This window comes from Plodia interpunctella, chromosome Z (genome assembly GCF_027563975.2).
Source record: "Plodia interpunctella isolate USDA-ARS_2022_Savannah chromosome Z, ilPloInte3.2, whole genome shotgun sequence".
Taxonomy (NCBI): domain Eukaryota; kingdom Metazoa; phylum Arthropoda; class Insecta; order Lepidoptera; family Pyralidae; genus Plodia; species Plodia interpunctella.
The window spans coordinates 10633371-10659255 of NC_071324.2; the positions used below are offsets into that span (position 1 = coordinate 10633371).

The window sequence follows — 25885 nt, forward strand, 5'->3', positions numbered from 1 at the left end:
CGACAATGACAAATGTAAATTTTTTGTAGAACTTCCTCCATTTTTGTAATTTTTTTTTTATTTTACTTTTTATGAAATGTCTCTCTCATCTCCGCATCTTCACGGTGGCATTCGGGGCTGCGACACCGAAAAGCGCGGGGTCAGGGTAGAAAAATAATTCGGCTGTGATTTACAACAAGTCAACTATCGGTCGCTAACTCCCAGGGAGAGTTAACGATATCCCAGCAGCTGATAATTAAAGCTGATTCCGAAATTTGTTACACATGTAGAATATATCTTGGAATAGCATGTAGACTAAATTTTTTTACGAATCATCTTGTCACGGAACCTAAGTCCGCAGTCCTAGGTGCAGTATGGTAAAGAACTGAAATAATGTTTTTTCGTAAGGAACTTTAGCAGGTGCTGGATTAGGTAAGTTGGAAGATATTACGAATTAAGTCTCTATTATTTGATTGTTCACATGTGAATTCGCACACTTAAATCCTACTTTAGTGGTGAAACATTAAGTAGGTAATGAGGAGTTTCTTTTACAAAGTCGAACCATTCATTCACAAACTAGGCTAACAGGAAAATTTTCTTGTCTAATTTTAAATCAAGCATTTTTAAAAGCAGATTTCTCAAATGTGCATTATATTTAGCAGCCACTGCTGAGAAAAAATACCGGACGAAACTCATGCTGCCTGTGCCTGTACTATTTTTTTCTATTTTTTTTAACAAAACTATAAGTAGGTACCTACTTATAGCCGCAAATCAATCTAACCAAATAGGGATTGTTATTTTTTTCTTTCTAGAGCACCGTCACTACCATCTACTGTTTTTTAAGAACTGAAATAAAATAAATTATATAAGTAACTAAATAAAAGTGAAAAATATATTGAAATAAAGTGCGCATGAGGGCATTCCTATTAATTTTCTGGTGGAGTAGGTGGTGGGGAGAATTCGTTTTTAATAAATTGGCGTCGCAACGATTTATTAGCGCGTTACAGTTACAGAAGAGTAAGTAAGTAGGTACCTGTAATTATTTATGTCCTGTCCGCATAGTAAGAACTCACTTAACGACAAAGGTTTCGAAGTTACATTAAAGAAGGGTGGCTATCTACGTCATTAATCAATTAGTAAGTAGTTATTTAGGTTCTACTTACTATTTTTTTTTTTAATATTCTGTTGTCAGAATATTTATAAACTTTGCAATACAATTATACAACGTATCTTTCTTGTATTAATTTTGATTAATGTACGTATTTTCGTGCAATAAAGTTATTACAAACAAACAAAGAATTATACTAATAATCATTTTATGTAAAGTTCAATTTTTGTGCGACATGTAGCTTAGGTAGGTATGAGGATTTTTAGTTACCACGTTGGAAATTGAGTTTAAAACCAGTTTATTCGTTTAGGATCTACGTGCGAGGTCGGTAATGCAACATATCGTCCTCAGACAAAATCGAATTTCTGCCGGAGTTTCAAGCGGAGATGCATCTTGTTTCGAGGAAAACATGCTTTGAAACCAATAGGATTTTGTTATTCCCATATAAGTATAATATGTCGCCCTCCAGTTTAAGTATTTTAGGGTTCCGAATTAAACAGGAAACATTTCGTCGTTCATCGTTCGCAGCTGAGCCCAGAGTCTACAATCACGAGTTTCTTGCTATAGTTATAGTACCTATACATAAAAAAAAGTCGCTGTCCCCTATGTTTGCTTAGATGTTTAAAAATACGTAATGGATTTTGATGCGGGTTTCTAAGTAGATAATGTGATACAATAGGTACAATTATAATTTGCTACGCCTAGATGGGCATGATGGCAAAATTTTGAATTCGGTCCAATATGAACGAACAAAGTGATATCAACTATATAAAAAAAACTACGACTATTTACGAATTTGAGGAATGTTAAATGATGACGACCTCGGTGGCGCAGTGGTAAAGTGCTTGCCTCTGAACCGAGAGGTCCCGGGTTCGATCCCTGGTCGGGTCATAATGGAAAATGATCTTTTTCTGATTTACCCGGGTCTTGGATGTTTATCTATATATGTATATGCTATAAAATATAGTATCGTTGAGTTAGTATCCCACGACACAAGTCTCGAACTTACTTTGGGGCTAGCTCAATCTGTGTGATTTGTCCTAATATATTTATTTATTATTCATTTATTTATTAAATAGTAGTAAAATTACTTCCCCCACTTGAGACGGACAAAATTCGCATGAGATTTTCCCCAACGAGTAAGTTGGAATTCCGCTACACCCACCCACTATTCGGATTAAACATACATATAGAGGTATATAATGTGCACCTACAGGATAGGTACATTCGGAACTTGACCAGTTTTCTACATAACATTACACTGAGGATTTATGTCTTCGGTATATGTTTCATAGTGAGTAGATAGGGTACATCTATATACCATGCATCACAGGAAATGAATAAAGATGAAACTTTGACGTCAGAAAAATAAGTACCTACCTACGTCTATTAACCACAGATTTAGTTACTGCTATATACCGCATGCTCTCATGTGTGCTGTGAAGCAGGACTATGTTCATAATATAAAGTGATTGCTGAAATTTATCTGCATCTGCGTTTCTTCGACGACAGTACTCGGATATAATGTTTAAAAATGCCTTATTGTTTATTATTTATATTTTATTGTTTTGTAGCAATTGTCTACAAATCATACATAGTTTAGCACCTTTATATATTTTTCTTTTATCTATGTGAAGCAAAAGCACTGAGTGGATTCATAGAGATGAGGCCCCGTCGAAACATTGTTGCATCCATGGCAGTAACCAGTCCTCTCTAAAATGAATGAGTGATCTACTAAGAAGGCCGGACCACATGCCGTTCCCGTGGCGTGCCCCATGAATGCAAATATTAGGTACATTAAATCGTGGTTATGACAAAATGGTAAATATGCGTCATCTATAGCTCTGCATAAATCTGTGATGCTCTTTACTTCTCTCCTTCGAGTGAAAATTTAAAATAAATAAGAAATAATTATACGTCGCAGAGTTAATGTGGTCGTCATATTCCGAGTTGAGTATTTTTCAATTCAGATCTCGGCCGTACGATGGCATTTAAATCCGTTACATTTTATTTATTAACTGATGGCGGTCCAAGCAGACTTTGTAACACAGACTTATATATTATATAAGTCTGTCCATTGCAATATTTGAATTGATGTTTAAGCTAAAATAAAATTTATTTATTTTTTTTGTTTTAAATATCGTTTTTGCAATGGACACAAAAAGCAAAAACTTTGTTCATGCAACCAAAACTGTGAATTGAAATGATAAAACTGTGTAACTAAACATTTTAATCATAGATAAAAGGAAAATAGTTTAATGTTGAGATATTCTTGTTGACAGATACAGTAGGCCAGTAATTACATATTTTTGTCAACAATATTTTTTATTTTTTGGGCTTCCCTCCTTTCTACGCACATGAGTTTCAGCGACGGATATTTTCTGACCTGAAAACAATACGAGGCATTTTAATCTAATAAGTAGCTACACTGAGTAAGTAGATTTAGCTGTAATCTCGAGGGTCACTACTTTGGTCGCTGATCGAAGTGTAAAAACTTATTTTAAAGCATGTCGTTACATCGAATTGATAAGGTTTGGTTACATATGATGGATAATAGAATGGGTAATAGAAGTGAAGGTGACTAATAATGGTATTATGGTGGACATTGCTATTAAACATACCTAAATTTTGAGTTAAATAAATTGTGGTTACACAGTAAATAAAAACGTATATACCTACTTAGAATAAAATATAAAATCTGAAGAAAATGGACGGCACTATTATACAGAACTATTATTTCTTTTATAAAGCGAAGTTAATATTTTAAGGTTTATTCTGGGCACTGCTACGCGACGAGTAACTTTTTCAGTGTTATTTTAGGTAGCTAATAAGTGTTTCTATAAAAAAAAACTTATTAACTTGTTAGTTTTGATAGTGTTACGGACTATTACGTAGTATCGTAGGGTAGGATTGTCTCATGAAACCATATTTCAACCGTTAACCGTAGCTTCGTTCATCATACAACAAATAGTAGTGCCCCAGGAAGTGTTATAGCAATTTATACACCATTATTGTATAGATATCGCATTACTCGCTTAGAGAGTTGCTAGTTTTACAACGAACTTATCTAACGATAATCGACTCTGTTGTGGTCCTTGGCGATATGTACTTAGCATCGATACAATTATTACATACAGATAACGTAGCAGAATGAGATTACAATCAATCGTATTGGTCATACATAATACACGTTTTTTAAGTGGTGAATCGATAACTATGTGTGTTTGGTGACGATATGACATTGGCGAAATGGAAACGGGTGCCAATTACTTTGAGCGGAAGTATGGAACAAGGAGGAGATCACGTCCTAAAGTACTGGTGAGTGATGGTATTTCCGGTCTGTTACGACATTGGAATCTTCAAAACACTAGTCCACTTCTTGAAAAGCCGGTGTAGCTCCTGTGTTGCTCCTAATATCGTAGTTTTCCTTGGCACCGGTGGCCACTTACCTTCAGGACCGCTTACTCGTTTGTCGCCCAAAACAATAGGCAGCAAGTAGTAAAACCATAGCAGAGTTATAAAAATAAGAAGTTTATTATTACGCTTTTCGTTTATTTCTACGGATTTCGCGGCATCCCAGCCCTGGAAGATTCTTTCCGTTTGTTGACATAAAAGGATTTATCCCATTCTACTTAAGTAAGAAAGGCGAAAGTTTCTTAGTATATTTTCTTACTTCTTCGCGCTAAAAGTACTTGGCCAATTTTTAAGAATGTGTTGAATCGGGTACTTTTTATTCCGAAAGTACGCAATTCCCGTAGGTTTTGGTCAAAAAGTGATGATTGATGGTCAATGACGATTTATAGAGTAGATTGCGATACTTTTCGTAATAAACGTAATTAACAAATATAGTGGCTATCTAAACGTTACGTAGTCCAATTGGAGTTTCATCATTGCTCACAGATTTCAGTTATTAAACAAATTTTATATGTCAAATATAAAATGTTCATTTTCTGACTGATGCAATTATTAAATAGTCGAAGCGAGAGTGACAAGAGTCGAAGCGACAATGACAAATGTAAATTTTTTGTAGAACTTCCTCCATTTTTGTAATTTTTTTTTTATTTTACTTTTTATGAAATGTCTCTCTCATCTCCGCATCTTCACGGTGGCATTCGGGGCTGCGACACCGAAAAGCGCGGGGTCAGGGTAGAAAAATAATTCGGCTGTGATTTACAACAAGTCAACTATCGGTCGCTAACTCCCAGGGAGAGTTAACGATATCCCAGCAGCTGATAAGCTGCCTGTCTAGGCTACTTGTCCCTTAGTCGCTTCGAACAACAACCACGGTAGGTTATGGAATGGTCCTATTTTAGGGCGGAACCACACGTAAACAAATCAAGCTAACCAACGAGATAAATTGGCCGCATGAGAACGGTATTGCAATATGCAGCTGTAATAGTTTGATTATCGTCTGAACCGTCTTAACAATGTCTCCGGCCCTGGACAAGCGATTTCTTCCAATCAAAACGGAGCCGTTATTTCATTGAGTCACAATAGCGGTGGAAGCGGCACGATGCGCCGGCTCACTCCACTGCGATTAGCTGAGCAATCGAGCGAAACGTGCTCAATAAATATTGGTTACCATCAGATCAAACCAGATACTTTTTCCATTTCAGTGACGTCACAAATCTCGAGAAAAAATCGAGCGAGAATTAAAAATATACTTATTATTATATTATAAATAAAATTAATCCATTAAAGTGCGACATTTGATTATTGTGTTTCATTATGTGTATACATTTAATTTTATATCCAGGGAACTACCCTATTGTATGTAAAATTATGAACTTAGAAACAAACATAATGACTTGGGCCACAGACTTATATATTAACCTCAATACTTACCATCCTCATATGATAACAAATTATGAAAACACCTACGTTCATACAGACATGCGACAGAGGGACTTTTTATAATACGAAAGGAATATAATAGTTTTGATACAGGAGTCTATTCAGGACTGTATTGAATCCACACATCGGTACAGACTCGAAATCTGGCATAGAAACAAGGAAAAATCTAGCGAATAATTGAAAATTAGGTATATTCACAATTTTTCGACAGTTTGCAATGTAACGCGTTAAAAATAGTTAACATAACTCTAATATGAACAGCATAGCTGGAATAGCGGCGACACGTGGCTGTCCACATTCTGTAGAGACTGCCGTCCTCATGAAATGTCAGCTATAAACTACAAGTGCGCTTCAAAGGTTCCGTACGAAAAAATATCTGTTTTACGTAACTATAAAAGCGGCAAAAAGTCATGTTTGATGTACGGGAGTTCCCTTTCCATTTTATTCAGTTTTTTAGTATTTCAGTTGTCGTTCTAGCGGAAGTTTTTCCCCGATTGCAAGGAATGGGTTAGTGTGTGTGTTACATATTGTACATATATATTTTGTTTTAATTATTATAACAAAGTCATGTAGAAGCATGTTAATGAAGTTCAACCAAAATTTTAAAATTAAATTTGAATATTTATAATTCATACTTCTAACTTCTAGGTAATTAAATATTGGTCGAGCGCAATTTACACTTACGAAATTAGGCTCTACACTATCGCAGAAAACTGACAAACCCCGACGCGAATGCATGAACATTGCGTGGTTTGTATGATTATTTTTATCTACCGCAAAATAAAAAATCAGCAATGTATACCGAATGCGCCAAAGTTTGGCGGACTGTTCGCGGATAATGGAATAACCGGTATAACATAGCCGGTTTTGGTAGGTAGGTGTTTTAATATTTATTATATGCTTAAAGTTTATCTTGTATCAACGCCAATATAAGTTCAAATAGTCGTCACTTCAAAGTGTTTATTTTATTTATTTATTTTTCATCATTTCAATGTTACTACACGATTACGAGTAATATTATGATATCCGTGTGATATGCGCCGACCAGGTGTGACTCACTTTTGTAAATGTAAATCTCCACTAATAGCAACATTTAAGTTGCACCGTCAAATTTGACATTGATTTTAACCGGCGCGCCGCTGACGTTTAGACAAAATGGCGTAGGTACTTTGCGTTATTTTTGCACTCGTTACAGTTAACGTCCAGGTTGACGGTGCAACCCAGCTTTATATTTACTATACCTACACTTTCCAATAAAATTGGCTGTGAAATATAGGTCCGTCAATATGGTCATTATTCATTCATATAAAGGTAATATGGCAATTATTTTATCCTTCCTAAGGGTCGGTTAGAGTAAGTTATAATTACCTACAGCTTTAAAATGCAGCGCGGTGCAATTATATTGGAACTTACTTGATGCACTTGGTCATAGATAAAGGAAGACAGACTGACCATTTAGCATAAAATGTAATAAAAATAAATGTTTTTTTTAACTTGTTAGCTTTACTTATATCACTACCTACTTATACTGATCAATACGTTAATTGAAATAAATACGTTAATTTACTTTTTAATTTTATCAACCATCTTTTATTATTTAAGATTTGATATGAAGTTATTTTGGCCGGATATGTTTTTCACAAACTTTGGGAATAAAATTTAACGATTGCTCGATCAATTATATCACTAATGTCATATATCTATTTAAGTTAACTGAACTTTATATAAAAAAAAAAATTGGTACGTCTTCACGAAGCGCAAGTTTGAAAAAAATCCCGCGATGACATTTAGTCTATGGTTTTTATTGTACGCATGCGCGCATCGTTGGGCTTGGTCGTGGAGTGACGGCGGCTCATACAGTGGTCGAGGCTGTGCGCTTCGCCATCGATTCGTCCCATCGGCTCGCGCGCTCCGAGCCCCAACATGCAACCCCCGCCGAGAAAGGTAACACAAAACATACTTCGACACCAACAAACAATCACACTCTATAATATTTTTTTTTTTTAAATTAAAATCAAAATCCGAACACGAAAATACGGGTGAATGGACATCTTACTATAATGTTTTCTTGGACGATTGCATGTCACCTTAATTATATAATAATGTTTAATAATACAAGGTTTACACTTGACATTTAAGATCATGGTCATTTTTGTATTGTGGTATTTTTAATAAATGTTTGATGTTTTCGTGACCTGGTTATCGTTGTACAGCGAAAGGATCTATCCTTAAAATTAGGTTATGAACGAGAGTGTTTGACACAGTTAAATCAATATTTAACATCGGGACTCACCAATTTTGTTTTAATGCATTAAACTGTGCGAGGAATGAAATCGTATGTTTTGTAATACGATCTTCGTGTAGCACGCTTGTAGAGCAACGCTACGAGAACTCGTAGCTCGTAGCGTGTCGTAGACAAGTCGTAGACTTAACAACGCGTCATTCAACATTTTCTTAATACTAATTTCTACTTATTGTTCCTTTTCATACTTCTTGCAAACAGGTTAACAAGGCCAAAAGTAACAAAAGAAACTTATTTACAAAAGCGCCAGAACAAAAAGTTTATGTGAAATATTGTTGACGAAAGTCACGTGTTTCATTTCCATAGGAAAACAAAATTATGTAATAGATAAGTTTTATTCGCGCAATCTAACTCGAGGACACAGCTATAAAAATGTAAAAGTAAAATACCGTTCAATGATAGCCATCCGCCCTATTAGTGTTCCATACTCTATACATTATAAAAATAAAGTGACTCAAACTCATATACTCAACGAATTTCCAAAATTCACGAGTAGCAATTTTTATTCATGAGTGATACTATTGGTTGGTAATTTTTATTCCGACATTTCCGCGTGAGCGAAACCCTGGATGTAACTAGTCTTAAGAAACAAGTTGAAGTTGACAACATATGTTACATATCGAAATGTTCTCGATTACGAACACACACACTGAATAAATTAGCGTGAATTTAATAACCATTTGTTTATTTTTTAATAAATAAATACTGAGTTAACGGCTTTGCTTTAAAAAAAACATATTGCATCAATGTGTTTTATTCCATTGATTTAACAAAGGCCGAAGCTACACGTCCGACAATATATCGTAATAGAGAACACAATATTGTTTATTCCCGTTGATCTCCCCTTGATTAGTAACACTAACGGAACGGGAAAGAAATCTCGATATATAATAGTGTTACTCATTGTAACTAGTGATTTCCCAATAACTAATCGTAACAATGTCACTAATCTTAACTCAGTATTCTCAATAAGTAACAAGGCTAGTGATCGACACACTCCCGTTGATTAACATACACAATAATAATAAATTAACATACAATTGTATGTTATAGCATGAACACACATATCTTAAATCAGAAAACTATTCGTGTTAAACATAGTACTAAAACTTCATAAATCACTGTCTTTCGACCCCCGACTCTTATTAAGGCCTAGGAATAATTGGTAGCCCCCAGTAAATGTAGTCAAAACCGCTTTTGCCAAAAGACAATATTTACACTTATCTTCACATCTATATAACCGGTTAAATAGAGAGTTTAATATATACCACCTAACTAGTCGTAATTGTATATAACTGGCTAAAATCTCAAACATATGAAGAATCACTTTTATCTATAATTCATTAAATTCCACCCCAAAATGTTTAGTTTAATTGTGTCATTGTGGCCATGTCTACCACCTATTATTTTTAAACATTAAAATTTTTAATTGCGCATTGTCTGCAAATAACACATATTTAATTATTTAAGAGCGGGTCTTTCTAACACAGGTTTATATAACTTAAAAGAAAGGTCTAACCTTAATTCTAAAATAGTAATTTTCTAAAGAAAGAATTATTATTATCTTATGGTCGATTTTTTCTGTAATTTGCTATTAAGAAATATTCTGATCAAATACAAAATTATAATAAACACGTAAGGTACCTGAAGAAAGTTACATATTTCCTACTTACATTTTTACGAAACTTTAACCTTATATAATATTATAATATTAACCTTTAATCGATGGGATACAAAGTGCCGATTAGGGATATGTCAACGGGAATAAATCGTCGATGCCTTTCGGCGACTTGAACAATCTGACACAAGTGTTAGCTAACAATTACACACTTGTCAAGAAGAAGAAGAATAAACGCACAAATAATAACTTCGTAATGTCGAATAGCAACTCTATCTAACTCTAGTTATTCTTTAAATCAATGCTGTTTCAAATAATATTCACCAAAATTGAGTATTCAGAAACAGCTAACAAAACACAAACTTCAAATTAACCTTTGTGCAATCTGCGACGGATATAACAATAGCATCCGCGACACTTGAAATTGAATGTGAACTAGTTTTTATTCTCTATTAATGTACATAAAAATATAAATTATACTGGTATGTTTTCAATGTAGCAAACGGTAAAAATATTAATAAGGTACCAAGATTTTAATTATTTTTATTTTCTGACATCTAGAATAGGATCAAACATACTACACATGTTTGATCTGAATAGCGAATGGGAGAACTGCGAGCCCACTATCCTCTACTGGAAAAATGTCATAAAAATTGCTTTCATCGAATATGTTTCATCGAAAGACTTACGAGTAATATGTTGTACCTGACAGAAGAAATATGTTGTTTTATTGTTTTTTCTATTCTACAAATATTTTTTTCATCTGTACTAAACTATTGATAATTTGATCTAGATCAGTTATATATTTTTTATTTTACTTCGAAAAAACCCGAAGGTTTATCATTTCTGAAAAGTCAAAAAATGACACTTGTCAAAATTCCGTGGGATTAACAATCCGGGATTAGCGTACAATAAACGCCAGTGTGACAAAAAAATCAGCGGACACGCGGCTATGTGCGTTTCATGTTTTAAATTAAAAAAGTTAAACAATTTCAGGTTTTTAGATTATTAGCTAAAAATAACGTGGTTTTCATCACCGAAATTTAAAATATCAATAGGAACTTTCCCTAAATCGAAATGGTTACTAGAGTGTTTGGGATTTATTGCGTTTGAGCGTCTAATTACCTTGTAACTAGATGGAAAAGACGTCCGATCGAACCTCGTCTAGCAATCTACTTTTCGATATCACTATGGTTTCAAATTTGTTTTTGAGTTATTAAAAAAAGAAAAGCCTGGTTATAAATTGGAAATACAAAGCGGAAGCTACGAATTTTTAAATAGATTACTAGCGGGCTTGAGTTTCACACTTGTCAACAAAATTGAAGCCGGTGTTTTCCCTCAAAATTTCGACTATTACACTATTACATAGACAAACATGATCATAATATATAACCTATAATATATAACCTACCCTAAATCGTCGGTAGCTCCTGACTACCGACGATTTAGCGTAGCCGTTGTCGTCATTCATAGATAGTACCTAGTTACGTCAAATCTTTTCCAAATAAAATGGTATTATTCTGTTAAATATTATTATAATCACGCTGTTCAATATTTTATTACGATAGCCATAGACTCAACATTTATACTCTGCGCAATGTTGCTAATGATATGTTCTATATCTTTACCAATTTTAAGGTACTATTAATACTGTACCTTTGCACCAATTTTTATTGAAGTACCTACATGTAGTAAATTTTGCATCATTGATTAACAAATATCCTAAATTATTTATTTTATCATAATATCCAACGTTTGCTTTTACATGGCTACTTTTTTTAGGATGTCTGTCAAACCTCGTAAAATAAAATTGTTAGTTATGGCAGCTTTCTAGGACTGCGATGTTGCACTAGCAACCTCTAAGGACTCCTCCCAGTAGCCCGGGTTCTGAAGCAGTCCTTAGAAGGTACCTATTACATCGAACGTCACTCTGACGGCGCCAAAACGAGGCGAAATCTAGACGAATTTCTTAACAAATCTGATTAGAATATCACTTACTTGTTGGGCATTAAAGTTAGGCACGAGGATAGAAATTATTCCATGGCATAAATGGTCACACCCGGGGCCTCGTTCATTGTTCATTATCTCTTTCACTGCACACAGGCGTCTGTTATAGCTTTCCAGTTTCCCTTCACCCGATTATCGCGGTCTGTTTCCATGGAGTCCCTGCGATGTTGTCAATTTACATGCAAATGCTTTCATCTATTTTTATAAATTGGAAATTAATATGATGCGTAATCTGAACGATGCCTCATGTGTATTTAAATTTAAGTCAATGTCTATAAATTGAATGCAGTTTTATACTCTCTCTCATATCTGAGCGTTTCTTCTTCAACCGTTGAGCCTCGGAGCCCATGGTCCACTTTCCTACTTTTACGTCTCCACTTCGGACGGCCGTCGACATCCCTAGCTGTAAGTTGACTACGGCACTCGCTAAAACCAATAAAATTTACGAATATCGCTAAAACACAAAAACCAAAAAACAGTTACCTACACTATACTACAAAATTCAACCAATTTACTTTAAATCCCTACACAATATCTTCAATAGAAAAGCAAAATAGTTTAATATTATAACTGGAAGACAGAAAATTCTTATTTAGAAAATGTTTCTTTTTTCTCACGAGGTCACATTTGACAATTTTCAACAATTTCTTTGAATTTTTCTACACTTGCTATATCGATGTCATCAAATATTAATATTCCCATAATAGGTAGGTATGTAATAGCTTCAATGTCTATCATCCTCATTGGCTTGTCCAATCACATTAATACAGTCTACAGTTGCAATAATAGTAGTGTGATACACAGGACAGGGCATAATTACATCGATCCGACAATAGTCGACTGCTTTTCACACATTGTAATGTGGGCAGACAATCATTGTGTTCTTTGGTGCTGAATTAATAACTATTTCGAGGGATAACACGATAACTAGTGCTGTTAAAGTAGTGTTAGAACTTTTCTCTACTTATTTAAGAATCATATCCGTATGAAATGGCAAAGATACATACAAAGTCTCCAATTTATTTGCGATGCGGATTTATGCGTACATAAATTTGTAATTGTTTATTCAAATAATCCTTTATTGCACATAAATTATTGACATGCATATACAAAAGTTAATACAGGTAGTTTACAACTAAATAGGTGTACAATTAAAATATGTAGGTACGCAATATAATAGTATATAGATTATACGTCATAAAAGAATAATGGCATAAATAAAAGATGATCTGAGCCGTCCGGTATAACAATTCAAAGAGCATGTAACAATATATCGATTAGAATAATTATTTATTAATTTACTCAATTATTTATTCTCCTTGTTCATTGAGAAGGTTTCTATTAATTGTGTAAGTGACTAGATCAAAGAGAAAGATTTTCCTTACATTAACTACGTAGTTATATTAAATACAACAATACTTTACGCGATTAACTAACACCTTTTCACTTTACACACATCCAATTTTCCGTATTTATAATTTAATATTATAGTTAATATAATAAGTAGGTTCTTAACTACTGGCGAGAATTGTAGGATTAATAATCCGAATCAAGGTGCATCTTAACCTCTTATTCAATTGGAGGTAAAAATGAAATTTTTGACCTAAACTATTTATCAGGTCATAAAATTAAGAGTGATTTCCCCAGTCAACATTGACGTTAACTTTCACCGTACTACCGTAACTAGTGCGCCGTTGCTGATTAGATAAAATGATCAACTGAATGTTGTACGCAGGTTAAAGTTAACGCAAAGTTTAATAATGTTACCGAGTCTAAATATATTAACCAAACTACTAACTAACGAACTACTAACTAAATATGTTATTATAATACGAACGAAATTGCACTGGGTTAAAATCATATGCAGTTGTACAAAATACCGCCTGTGAGCCCGACCCGTCGATCAACTTACTCGGAATTAATAGCTAACACGTTGGAAATGTTCCATTGGATTACTACAACCACTACACTGTTATTATGGTTTACTAGCTTTTGTCCTAGTCTTCGCTCGCATTTATTTCATGCGTCCGCTTTTAATTTATTATTGTCAATATCTCGGGTTCTAAGCAATGTATCACGATTAAAATTATACTAGATTTTAAGTTAGACCATCCATAATACAACTGTCAAAACCGTATCAAATTCCATTCGGTGGCTTTTACGTGAACTATATTTGAATTGTTTTGTCTTCTATTAGTCCCATAAAGACCCTCCATAATTATTTTTATGTAATATTTCTTATGTACAGACAGCCCACAAAGTTATATGTGTAGAAATAGAACAACGAATGACTTTCATAATTTAATTCAAGTCGTACTATGAAACTTAAATTGTTGCAAGTTAAGATTTGAATATAAAAAAAAAAAATAAATTTAATCTTTATTTAATGTTGATTTTTTAAAATAATCATCTACTGGCCACTTAGGTATAAAAAAGTAAATCACTTCGCTGTAGCAATAAATTATAAGTCTGTGGTAGAAGAAACACAGGTTTTAGAAATATAATCTCTCGCTTTCATAATTTAAACTGATACGATAATTACAGATAATTTTCTAGAAGTAATCAATTATTCGTACGTATAACATTTTGGCATATGAATACTTGAGCCATTTCACTCGGAATGTTAGTCTAATCAGACAGGTCGACAAGCCATCCTGAATATCAGATGGGCTGATCTGCCATGTCACAAATCACTTTTGTATTTGTATTTAAATGCTACTAATTCCAAAGATCTGTCATGCCGAAACCATTTTACATCTTATTTTATCGTAATACTAGAGTTCTGTCCCGGCTTCGCTCGGGTAAAACCATCATAAAAAGATACCAATGTCACTTAGATGGTTTCGTCGTTCACTGTGCCAAATTTCATCAAATTCGGCCCAGTAAAAGTAGTTTATCCATTAAAAACAAAAATACAGAACTTTACTCCTTATAATATTAGTATTGATTTAATACCAATATTATCAAATGGTCGAGGTGTCTTGTAAAAGGTGGTTCTCAGAGCGTTTCAACCGCTGCGTCCGCGCTGTCGAATGAGAAACAACACAACCCACGAATGAAAGTTCTGCCATCATTTGGAAGTTTTATTAAAAGTTAGCAGATATTGTATTGTCTTTGGTTTTAAAAACAAGTATGACTATGTGTGCATATGGTCACATTATATTAGCCATAGAACCTTCTTCTTTCATGCGGCCTAAAGGCATTTAATGACATCAATCGATGTCGGACAGATGATGGATTTTAAAATGCCTTTTGATACACCTCGGCGATCCGAGCATATTATACTTGTATCTTATTCATTTTTAACGTTTTTCTCCGGGTTTAGTGGACATTATGTGGAATACAATATACAAAATTAATTTCTTGGCTATATAAGAATTGTTTGCTTTCTTAATGTCAAAATCATCAACTAGAGCCGGTTCGTCCCGTTTGTAGCATTTAACACCTCACAAACATGTTCGGGCTGTAAACCGTTCAGGTATTCCGTCGTTGGGAGCCGATCAATAGTGCACCATCTGGTCACGCTTATTATAACAATGCTGAAATGAAACGGAAGCAAAGTGGGTAACTTCAACACTGTAGGGTAACTGGAAGTAGGAGAAATCTAACTTGGCAAGATTTGATTAAAGACAGACAAGCAAACATCGGGACAAGTGAAACTAAATAAAAAGCTTGTAAATATGTGACTCCTGCGCTACTAAGATGACTTATTACAATGGGTACGTGGTGAACATGAACACGTGTTCTGGATCTAGTTTATCATTAATGTAATAGTACGGCAGACATCATCGATAGCGATAGCATTTATTGTATAGTGCATTATTATTGTCCATAATTGAATGAAATAAAAGCGATTGATAATAAAATACTAGCTTTTGCCTGGGAAAAATGTTAGTAACAATTTTACTTAAAATTAGAAGACAAGAATATCTATTTAACTTACAACGTGACAAATAGCCTCAAAATCACCTAACCATATCTATTTTTTGGTGCTATCACGAATTTAAGAAGCTTATGCTTCGTCCGCGGCTTCGCCCGCGTAAAAAAATCTTCCACAAGAACAGTTATTTTTCCGGGATGAAAGGTGAAATGAAAGATCCTTTATGTCCTTCTCCACACTCAATCTACATGTATGTAAATTTTAAGAAGATTGGGGAAGAGGTAACAAACTTAAAAAATGCGAAAGCATTTGTAATATTAGTTAGGATGGTCACTTAATACAGCATAAATATAATTAATTAATTAAGTCTTGAGACAGTTTTACCTTCCTCGTCAAGGAATAATAGCATGGGATAATAAACCAGGATATTTGTAAATGTACAAGAAACATCATCATTATCTCGTGCTCATTAGAGAGTCTATATAGCCAGTGTATCCCATTTATTTCGATATTTTGGCCTCCAAATGCATTTCGTAATTACAGTTACTCAGCCCTGTACTAGAAGCCCATAAAATTAATAAATTTGATGGAACAGCTACATAAATAAACAAATAAATGCTGCAGAGTTTATTTATCAGTTTAGATAAAGAGCATAAAAAAAAACAGAATACACGTATTTTTTACACGTTCCTTGGGAAGTAGGGACTGTTAGTGGTCACCACTTTGCGGTTCCATAATGGCTCGCTCTCGGGTCCTGAGCGGGATTGGAAAGGCCAACGGGGCGATCTCCGAACGGGTTAATTACAATTAGTAGTAATATTATTAGTAACGGCATCCTTCATCAGCCATTGAGCGTTGAGCTCAGGGTCCGAAAGCGTTATGTGTTTTTAATCAGTAGGCTTTTTACGTAAAAAAAATACATTGTAAAATAATTTAGCGAATTAACAGAGTAATCTAAAATTGGTCATCTGTTCCAGAGCAATTACACGAAGTTTCTGAAGAACCTGCACACGGAGCAGATCGCCAAGCTCCATGCCAAGAACCAGCATGAATGCGACCTGCTGGAGGACCTCCGCACCTACACCATCAAGCGTTCTGCCATCGAGAAGTCCTACTCCGAGGTATGTACCTGACACACCATATACCTATTGAAACTTTTTGGCAAACGGATATACGGCCCACCAGTGGTAAGTGGACGATGCAATGAAATGATAGAGCTTAGAGTGAACTTGAAGAAAATCTTTAAAGTTGTAGGCGGCCATATTTTTCTACTCCGTAAAGGTTAAAGATGTGACTGTATGTCTGCGTTGGCGTGGAGAGATGAGGCGGTCCATGAGGTGAGCAGCATGTGGTTTTAATTAATAACGAAGCTGAAAAATCATCTGCGACGATTAAGCTCGCATGGGGCCGCCAGAGCCCCTTAGTGCCAGATCCATGACAGAGTTTTGCTGTTAAATAAAATAGTACCTACTATTACTATAAAGAAGAAACGTGATCCCGTATTCATAAGAACCCCCAAAAACCAAACCACAATCAATTACTTCTTATAACAAATCTCGTAAATGATTTCCCAACAGCCCCACGACAATATTGTAAATGTCTACGCAATATAATTACAAGAACTTACTTTGGGGCTAGCTCAATCTGTGTAATTTGTCCTTATGTATATTATATAATTTGTCCGTATATATTATTTAATTATAAGGTAGTTCAATCTATAATAATTTATTTCGTCCGAAATGACTAGTCTATATTCTCATTAAATCTCATCTGGTCAACTACTTAGCTCCGCCACTCTACTAGATAAGTTCTATCAAACCTATTGCCGGATCAGAATGCTTTTCACTCGGATTCGTTGATTCGTGTCAGAGTCTTTCTTCAAGTGAGGTTTCTTCAAGTTTTTATTAAGTTTTTATAATATGAATTGGCACTACAGACATTTATCGAGACTCACATTTATTATACAGCCATTCAGGACACTATTAAATACTAAACAAATCATAAAGAAATCAATACATCTTCTTTATCATCAATGATAAAGAAGATGTAAATATCACTCTTATTAAATTGCAAGAAAGATTTGAATATAAAATAATGTCAGACAAAAATCCCCTGCGTATTTTTTGTCTTTTTAAGTAGATTAATAGTTTCAAACAAAATTATGGCCAGAAATCCGGTATTCAAATATTTGCTCAGTGAAAATCCCGAGATTGCACGGCCCAGGCGGGGGTGGGGGGAGGACAGAGATACTGAGATACTCGTAATATTAAAAATGCTGGTCAGGGCTCCCAGATTAATACAGCTATATTAGCTTTTGTTCACATCTTCGCCTGCGTAAACTTCTCTTTAAAGAATCGTCTACAATTTTTCCTAAAGATAACAAAGTTTCACACAAACCTTCAATCCCTATTGCACCCCATTAGGGATGAAATTTCCAAAAAAAATCGTTCCCTTGCCATAACGTACCTTCCTGGCAATTATCTATAATAGCTTAGAAGTTTTTGAAGTTTTGAGACAAGTGTTTTTCGCAAAAAGCTCTCATTAATTAATTACTCAATAATTGAAAGTAAATATTAAATTTTGCCCAATAATTCCAGTGAGTTGTATGGTTGTTTCAGTCAACATGACGCCAACCTGCCCTGTTTTACAGAGTACTTAGAACATTGTTAATTTTTACCAGCACTGGAGCTGTGCCAAAAAAGTGACGCTCGGAAACACATAAGATTTATCTTCATTCGTAAAGGTCAATCTGAAAATAATAAGACCTTGAAATGTATAGGAGAATATTTTCGGTGAAATATACAATAAGTCTATGAGAATCTGAATTAAAGTAAAGTGTAATTAAAGTAATTAATTGTAGTAAGACAATGATCGTAAGACATCACTCAAGATCGCTTAATACAGAGGTACACACCCCGGCGTGATAGTGCAAGCCGACTTAATTGTAGATTGTGAGGCAAGTTTCGAAACTAATCAATTAATCCCCATACGAAGTTATTTTTTATATGCTGTCCAGAATATACGGCTATTGAATTGGTGATTTTAAACGTCTCTAAAGTATTTATTGACATATTTAAATCAATTTTTAATTTTGGTAAACCCAACAAATACCCAAAGCTTTGAAATTCAATTATTTTTTAAAACCCTTGTTAAAAAAAACCTCTTCAATTTGGAAGTGTAAATTTTAGATTAAAATCGAATTCTGTGAACACAGAGGTACGTATAATTTACCTCTGTATGAATGAGTTTAACATAAAAGCCCTGCCATAAGGCATATATAAGTTCGGTTTTGGTTAAGCAAAGTATGGTGATTGGAGCAGAATAAAAGATAAAAATCAAGACAGATAAGGACATGAACGAACTTGCAGCTTGCTTGTAAGGAAAAACCAGCTATGTATATTGAAAGCACCAAGTTAGGCGAACCCTTTAACGATACAATTGAAAGTTAGACTACAGCGTTGCTCAGGTAGAGGTACCACGCAGATGCATTAGCCTCTATTGTCCGTTAGAGTGTTGACTCTGGCGTCGGACTGTATGATTTTTGCAGAGAATGAGAGAATTCTGAATAATAAGGGCTTTCTAGTTTGATGAGAGTAGTGGAGGCGAACGTTCTGTTGTTTGATTGTTGCTCTGTGGTTGTTCACATTGTGTGCGTTGCGGTTGTATCACTAAATTCACTTGTTGTTATAATGATTTACTCAGATGACTTCCTCTCGTCGATTACCAAAATTAAATTCGTGTTCTAAAAATATTGCGATGTTTGTTTTACTTTTTTTCCTGGTTTGGTCTGACCACACGCACATTTGTTGGGCTGCCACCATAGTTTTTAATCTAGATCCACTGCAATCCCACCAATACCAATTTCACAGGACTAATATTTGTTTCAAAATTTTCGTTTTATATTGCGCAAAATATTTCAGGTTTCCACGAAAAAATGTGAACTCTAATAAACACTTTTGAATGGCCAATTTGTTGAGTGGCTGCACCGTTATTCGATTACTGTGTGTACCGATGCGTTTTACCACCAAGCGATGGATATTTTTCACAAAAGCCCTCTGTTCTAGCTTTGTGGTTACTGAATTCTTTATATTCAACTCGCCAATTCTGGTTTTATGTGTGCAGGCAGAGAACTGCTCACAAAACTTAACAAACAATGGATATATAGAAAAATTTCAATTGTAAATAATTTTGTCCACGGTGTCTATTTCCGTAATTTAACTATCTAATTAACTTTAACTTTAATTATCTAATTAATATGATTGACTTCTGTATTACGAATCAACATATTAAACGTATTTATTTTTTATATTCAAAACTACGTGGTGATCAGATTAGCTTTACAACCGGTTCTCAGAAACATCCCGAAGTACCTGAAGAGAATATTGTTTATAACTAAACTTAAACTACTTAAAAAATAAACAATTATATAATAACTAAATTAACGAAAAATTAAAACTAAGTTACAAATATTAAATTAACTTAAATAAAATTAATTAAATAATTTAAATTTAAATAAAAAAATATATATTAAATTTAAATCTACTATGTAAATTCGAAGACAATTCATTCAGTAGTGTTCGGCTGACATAACTTCGTTAAGATACTTACAGTATTTTTTGTAGTATTACGTAAGATTAGTAGATTTTTTATTTATTATCTATTTGTTTCTAGGCATTGCTCAAGATCTCCTCCGCGTACCTGAACAAGAAGATACCCAACATCCCAGACATCAAAGTGGATGGCGCCGAGGAAAAGTGGTACGTACTTGCTTTCATAGTTCAATAGAATTATTACACAAGTAAACGTGCAGCTGGATTTTTACGTCTATTTGTGCACGAGGCGAGTGTGAAGTGAATGCCGAACGGCAGAGCGTTTTATTTGTCAATAAATATATGTTAATAAATAAATGTAGGCGCGTATTTAAATATTTTTATTTTTAATTCATTTCAAGCTAAATCTAAATCGAATAGTAAAGTCCCTACATATGCTCTTGTTCCTTCTATTATTGTTTACAACATTTGGAAAAATTACGATTTATGGCACATATCAATTGAAAGGTAATCATTATTTTTTATTAAAATTACTATGATTTACGATAAAATAACAATGGAATAAAAACTTTAAATACGAAGTCATAAATAATATTAATCTTCCAACGGCAAAGTGCTCAGACCACTGGCAGCGGAACTTCGCTCAGTAAAAAGCTGCCAGATCTCAAACCGCCTGTTGCCTCCACGAAGCGCGTCATGGTGTCTTCAAAATATTGCAAATCCAATTTGTCTTGTTGGACTGAGAAGAGCCTGTTGAAAAACAAAAAGTAAAACCGTTAAGCAAAGTAAAACATATTTTTTAGACCCGGCTTCACCACTTCCGGATAAAATATCATATTGTAATTTGACCCATAAATACATACTTACCTTTAAACTTCTTTATGTTTGTTCTTTTACCATTTTCTTGGACTTTTCCATGTGCTATGAGAGGTATATTATATTATTAGACTATTTTATTGCCATTAATATTTTCTAACTTGCTGCTTACAATAACAACATTCTCGCTTGTTTGCAAAAATAAATTACATAGTTTATGAAAAAAAGAAATATTCACATAATGTTATGTTGGGCTGATCAAAAGTTCGAGATCGTTTTTTGCAAAAAGTTTTTTGGAATATAAATACTAGTATTTACAAGAAAATATATTATGGATCAAATCAGAATAAACCAAAGTTTCTTATACATATGCAGAGTGCGTATAATGTTGCTTCTCACTGATGAAAACATTTTCGCAGTTGTGATAGTTCCGGAGATTACTCCCTGCGCAAAAACTTATAAACCGTTTGATAGATATAGGCCGAAATTAACTAACTGCACAAAAATTCTGACTATAATTGTGATACTTAAAAAATCTGTTTAGATACTTCAAATATAATTTGTTTTTTTTTAATTTATTTGGAAGACCAACAGCCACACATACAAAATAGGTACTAAATTTAAGAAACATTCGGCCATTTTTGTTAGTTTTTAAAATAAGCTAAAATGCTGGGTGAAAATGTACATAAATAAACAATTTAAACGTTTGCGATTTGATAAAACATGTTATACGATTATACACGGCAAAGGCTGCGTTGGTTAACTTCGTTTATTCGTCGATGGGGCTCGGATTGAATTAACCCATTAACTCTATCAGTTTAGCCCAGTTCTGCTCGCCTGATGCCCACCGATTTTATTTCTTGATAGCGAAGACTTTAATTTCCTTCAAAGCGTTGGTTTTTCTAATTCAATTGCGATTTCTTTTTATGTTAGTGATTTGCTTCGACTAAGCACGGATACAATCATATTTTTGTTCAATTACTCGATAATTCAATACACCTAATAGTTTATGTAACTATTAAATTTTAAAAAATAAGAAATTTTATCAATATTGTAAAGAAACTTTAAATGAAAATATAACTAAACTTAAACAAAAAAACTATATTTCCTGGGTTATACTATTAATATTGAAATGAAAGATAAAACAAAATAAAAGTTAACTCATTTCATAGAGTGCTCTTATATATTCTGACCGACGTCACTCTGTAAATTGGTTATTACTATTGAAAAATAACGGATTGATTGGCAGTTCAGTCTGCACTAAGTATTGAATAATTAATAGCATTACCTTTGTTATGATATTTGCAATATATCAGGCCATATCACTTTATTACCTACTTTGTTGTTATATCTTGTGTTATTACGTGCATTTGTATATCGTTAATAAAGTATATATAAATAAACCGGACATAAAATAGTACATTATGTAATTATGGTAGGTATTAATCTATCCTGCTTATATATATTACAGACGATCATTAAATCTTCAGACTTATTATAAAAAAGTTATAAAATTAATTAGTTTCGCAATTACAGAGCAGCGGGAACACTGTCACTAATAATACTAATTTCTTTTATGAGATTCTTTTTTATGAAGAACAATATTCGTTTTTAATAATCTTCATACTTATAATAATCTGACTTAAGTCTGTAATACACAGCAACGCATTGCGGAAATATTTTCTTTTATAAGTGTACACATATTTTTTATGAAGATATATTATCATGTTTTGGTTATCTCCTCGTTATACAAGTTGGTATCTGGTGATTTCCACCGACTAAGGTTGAGTGTCGAGTGTCCCCGAGGCCCGATCGCTTCTGAATGGGACCCGCGTTTCAAAGGGAAGCTCTCCTGTTTACAGCTATCCAATTAAAGGTGCACATGCATAGGCACCTGCATTCTATATCATTGGCACCGACTCGGTTTAATTTTGAATAGCGCACATAATGTGCATCGTTTTGTCATAGAATTAAGTATATAAAAAATTGCATGATCTAAGTAAATTACAACAAAGCACTAGAGCGTTCGAAGAGCCTTCATATTATTATATTCTGAGTATAAGTAAAGTACTACTTACATGTATATTTCTATGTCAAACTAAAAAAAAAAAATCTTTATCGCAGTAATTGTGTATTATTCATTTTTCCATTTGATCGTTATTAAACGGTACGTAAGTAAATTAATAATGAGCCATTGTAACTTTCTCATATTTGTAATTCTACACTAGAATTCTTCACGGCCACTTATCTATTCTGCACAGGATGATTACACGGTGAAATTGCATGGAAAATGAATATATAAACTTGCTAAATTACTGTCCTACTGACGTCAAAGTTATACTAGGGTGAGTTGCACCGGTCAACTTTGACTTGCGCGTCGCTGACGTTTAGAAAACATGGCGTACTTAGCGTTTTTGTGCGCAGGTTAAAGTTAACCTCAAAGTTGACTAGTGCAACCGGCTCTTAATTAGCGGCGAATAATAGTGCAATTTGTAGAGGCCTTTTGTGTTCTTGTAATCATTGTATTGAATACCGTATTAAATCGTTTTAACGATGAAACATAGTTGTCATTTAATTTTCAAAAGAAAATGTGATGTACGAATACCTCATTTAAAAAACTTTGAGTTATTAAGTATTCTTGTTTGTATAATTAATAGATACTTCATTATGATTGGCTATGACAGAGCATTACTTCCTGATACCTATAAAGGTCGTTAAAACATAAAACTTATGTACCAATTCTATTACAGAAATAAACTGTGTTTGATTTTTGAAAATATATTACCTATATACACTAGAAGTTGCCCGCCACGCTGCCGCCACGTCATGTCATGAAAATCTTTTAACGGTTTAGCCGTGAAAGCGTGTTATAATATCGCATTTCTAATATTATTATGGAACTATGGATAATATTAATATTGACATGAATAAATTTCCATACTGTAGCAATGACGAATTTTTGTGTAGTTTACGAATAGATAGCCAGCCCGATGTGGCACTCCGTACTTGAAATTAAGCGCTGCACTAATTTTACAATTATTGGAACAATTTTAAAAAGTGTAAATTTTAAGTATTAATTAATTAAATTTTTAATTTAAATTTAAGTAATAATTAATTATAATTTATTGTCTGACTGCCTGTAATAAAAATATATACATTGTTTCAATGTTATTTTACGAGTTTTGTATGCATTTGCGTTTCGCAAGATGGTTGGCAATTACTTGTCCGAGGATACTGTGATGTGGTTAGGGCGCCCGATGACGCAACGATCTTAATGAATTTGTGGTGTTACAAGGTGAACTATAGATTGCCTATCTAGTTGCCCTCAGCAAGTTCTAGGTAACTGTCTCAATTAAACGCAGTTATACCTTCGGAAGTGCATCTTACGTTAACCGCATAGGATCTATAGTTTACAATACGATGATTAGTTAGTTGATTTGATTTTTTAATCTCGTCGTCCTTTGTATTTACAAATTGACATGGAATGTGGTAGAACTTTGCGCTTGGCATAAGATTCTTCCGCCATCTTTAATATTCCTTTGTTTATAATTATAATGAATTCGACCACAAATTTATTGTCTGGCCAACGCCCCATTGATCTACCCCACTGCGAACTGCTGAAGTCTAAGTCACCTCAAATAGTATCACGGAAAAAAATCTAGTTACTTTCATATTTACTTTTTTAAATCAAGAAGCAACCGAGAAAACGCTCAGATGAGAATGAGAGAGAGAGAGAGTTAATTTTTACAGTCAAATTCCAAAATATTAAAAATAGAAGAAGATATAATTTTTAACGATATTTTAGATTAAAAAAGATTACCAAATTATTTATTAAATAAAAAATGTTCTACAATACATTTCTGAGAATACATGATATGTACAAGACATATAGTTGCATGTATAAATTAATAAATACTATATCAAGAAACTGAGCTAGAATTTTTTCAATGTTTTTCCGATTCGTCCGTGAAATAAAAAACAATATATACATTTAGGTACTACTTTTTAAAGATATTTCGGTACTGACAGGTTGTTGTTTTAGGTTCGGTTGTCACCGGACCCGCGGACCGAAGCTAGCTCTAAATATAGAGAATGTATGTCTACACTCTGTGTGATCGTTATTTTTGGGCTGCATTGATCTTCTACCCTAAACTAATATTGCCAACAGACTCCGCGTCGGCTATAACTTCGTCACGATCACGACCGTTTGAACAGAATCTGAGTGATAGTGGTCACTTACCCGCCAGTTACCAACATTCAATTAGGTACAGTCGATATCACATCAACCAACACCATTCAGTAGTCCATGCAGAGTTATATGACATGCAAATGACTCTGTAAATCCTATAGTTAAGATATATATAGTTATAACTTTTGTATACTCGGAACTATTCTGATTAAAAACTGAATGAAGAAGGAGAGTAACAATATTCCTTGCCATTCAATTCAGAATTTATCGATAGAATTTCAATAGGATTGAAGAATTTCTGAAATACATTTCCAGTATTTCTAGAGCGTGCGTACGAGTATAAGCACGGCCATATCAGGGACGCACTCCAAGGCTATTTAGATTATTGTGCAAACTTCTTGATTGAAGCAGAAATGCAGGCTGGTATGTACTATAAACTGCAGATATACTTACATACTGTGTATACTCTGTCTCTGTATGCAGTGTACACTCAAAGCCAGCAAATAATTGTAGCTCGAACTCAGCAAACATAGCGATAGCAATTTCAATGCAAAAATTCAACTATCACGAATTTGATATTGA

At 33.8% G+C, this 25885-nt stretch overlaps 1 protein-coding gene across 7 annotated transcripts in view; it reads left to right on the forward strand.

The window, feature by feature from the left end:
* Window positions 1-292: 292 nt before the first annotated feature.
* The window catches only part of nwk (nervous wreck), a 68882-nt gene continuing 43289 nt past the window's right edge, over window positions 293-25885 (forward strand). For 3 of the 7 annotated variants that reach the window (XM_053768467.1, XM_053768462.1, XM_053768463.1), the window contains exons 1-3: window positions 4127-4405; window positions 16726-16869; window positions 20420-20505. In XM_053768467.1, the coding sequence (XP_053624442.1) occupies window positions 4337-4405; window positions 16726-16869; window positions 20420-20505 (299 nt within the window). In that variant the 5' untranslated portion in view covers window positions 4127-4336. Of the gene's footprint in view, window positions 412-4126; window positions 4406-7756; window positions 7886-16725; window positions 16870-20419; window positions 20506-25885 lie in introns of those variants that run through there. The other 4 variants (XM_053768464.1, XM_053768465.1, XM_053768466.1 and 1 more) reach the window with 3 other exon arrangements.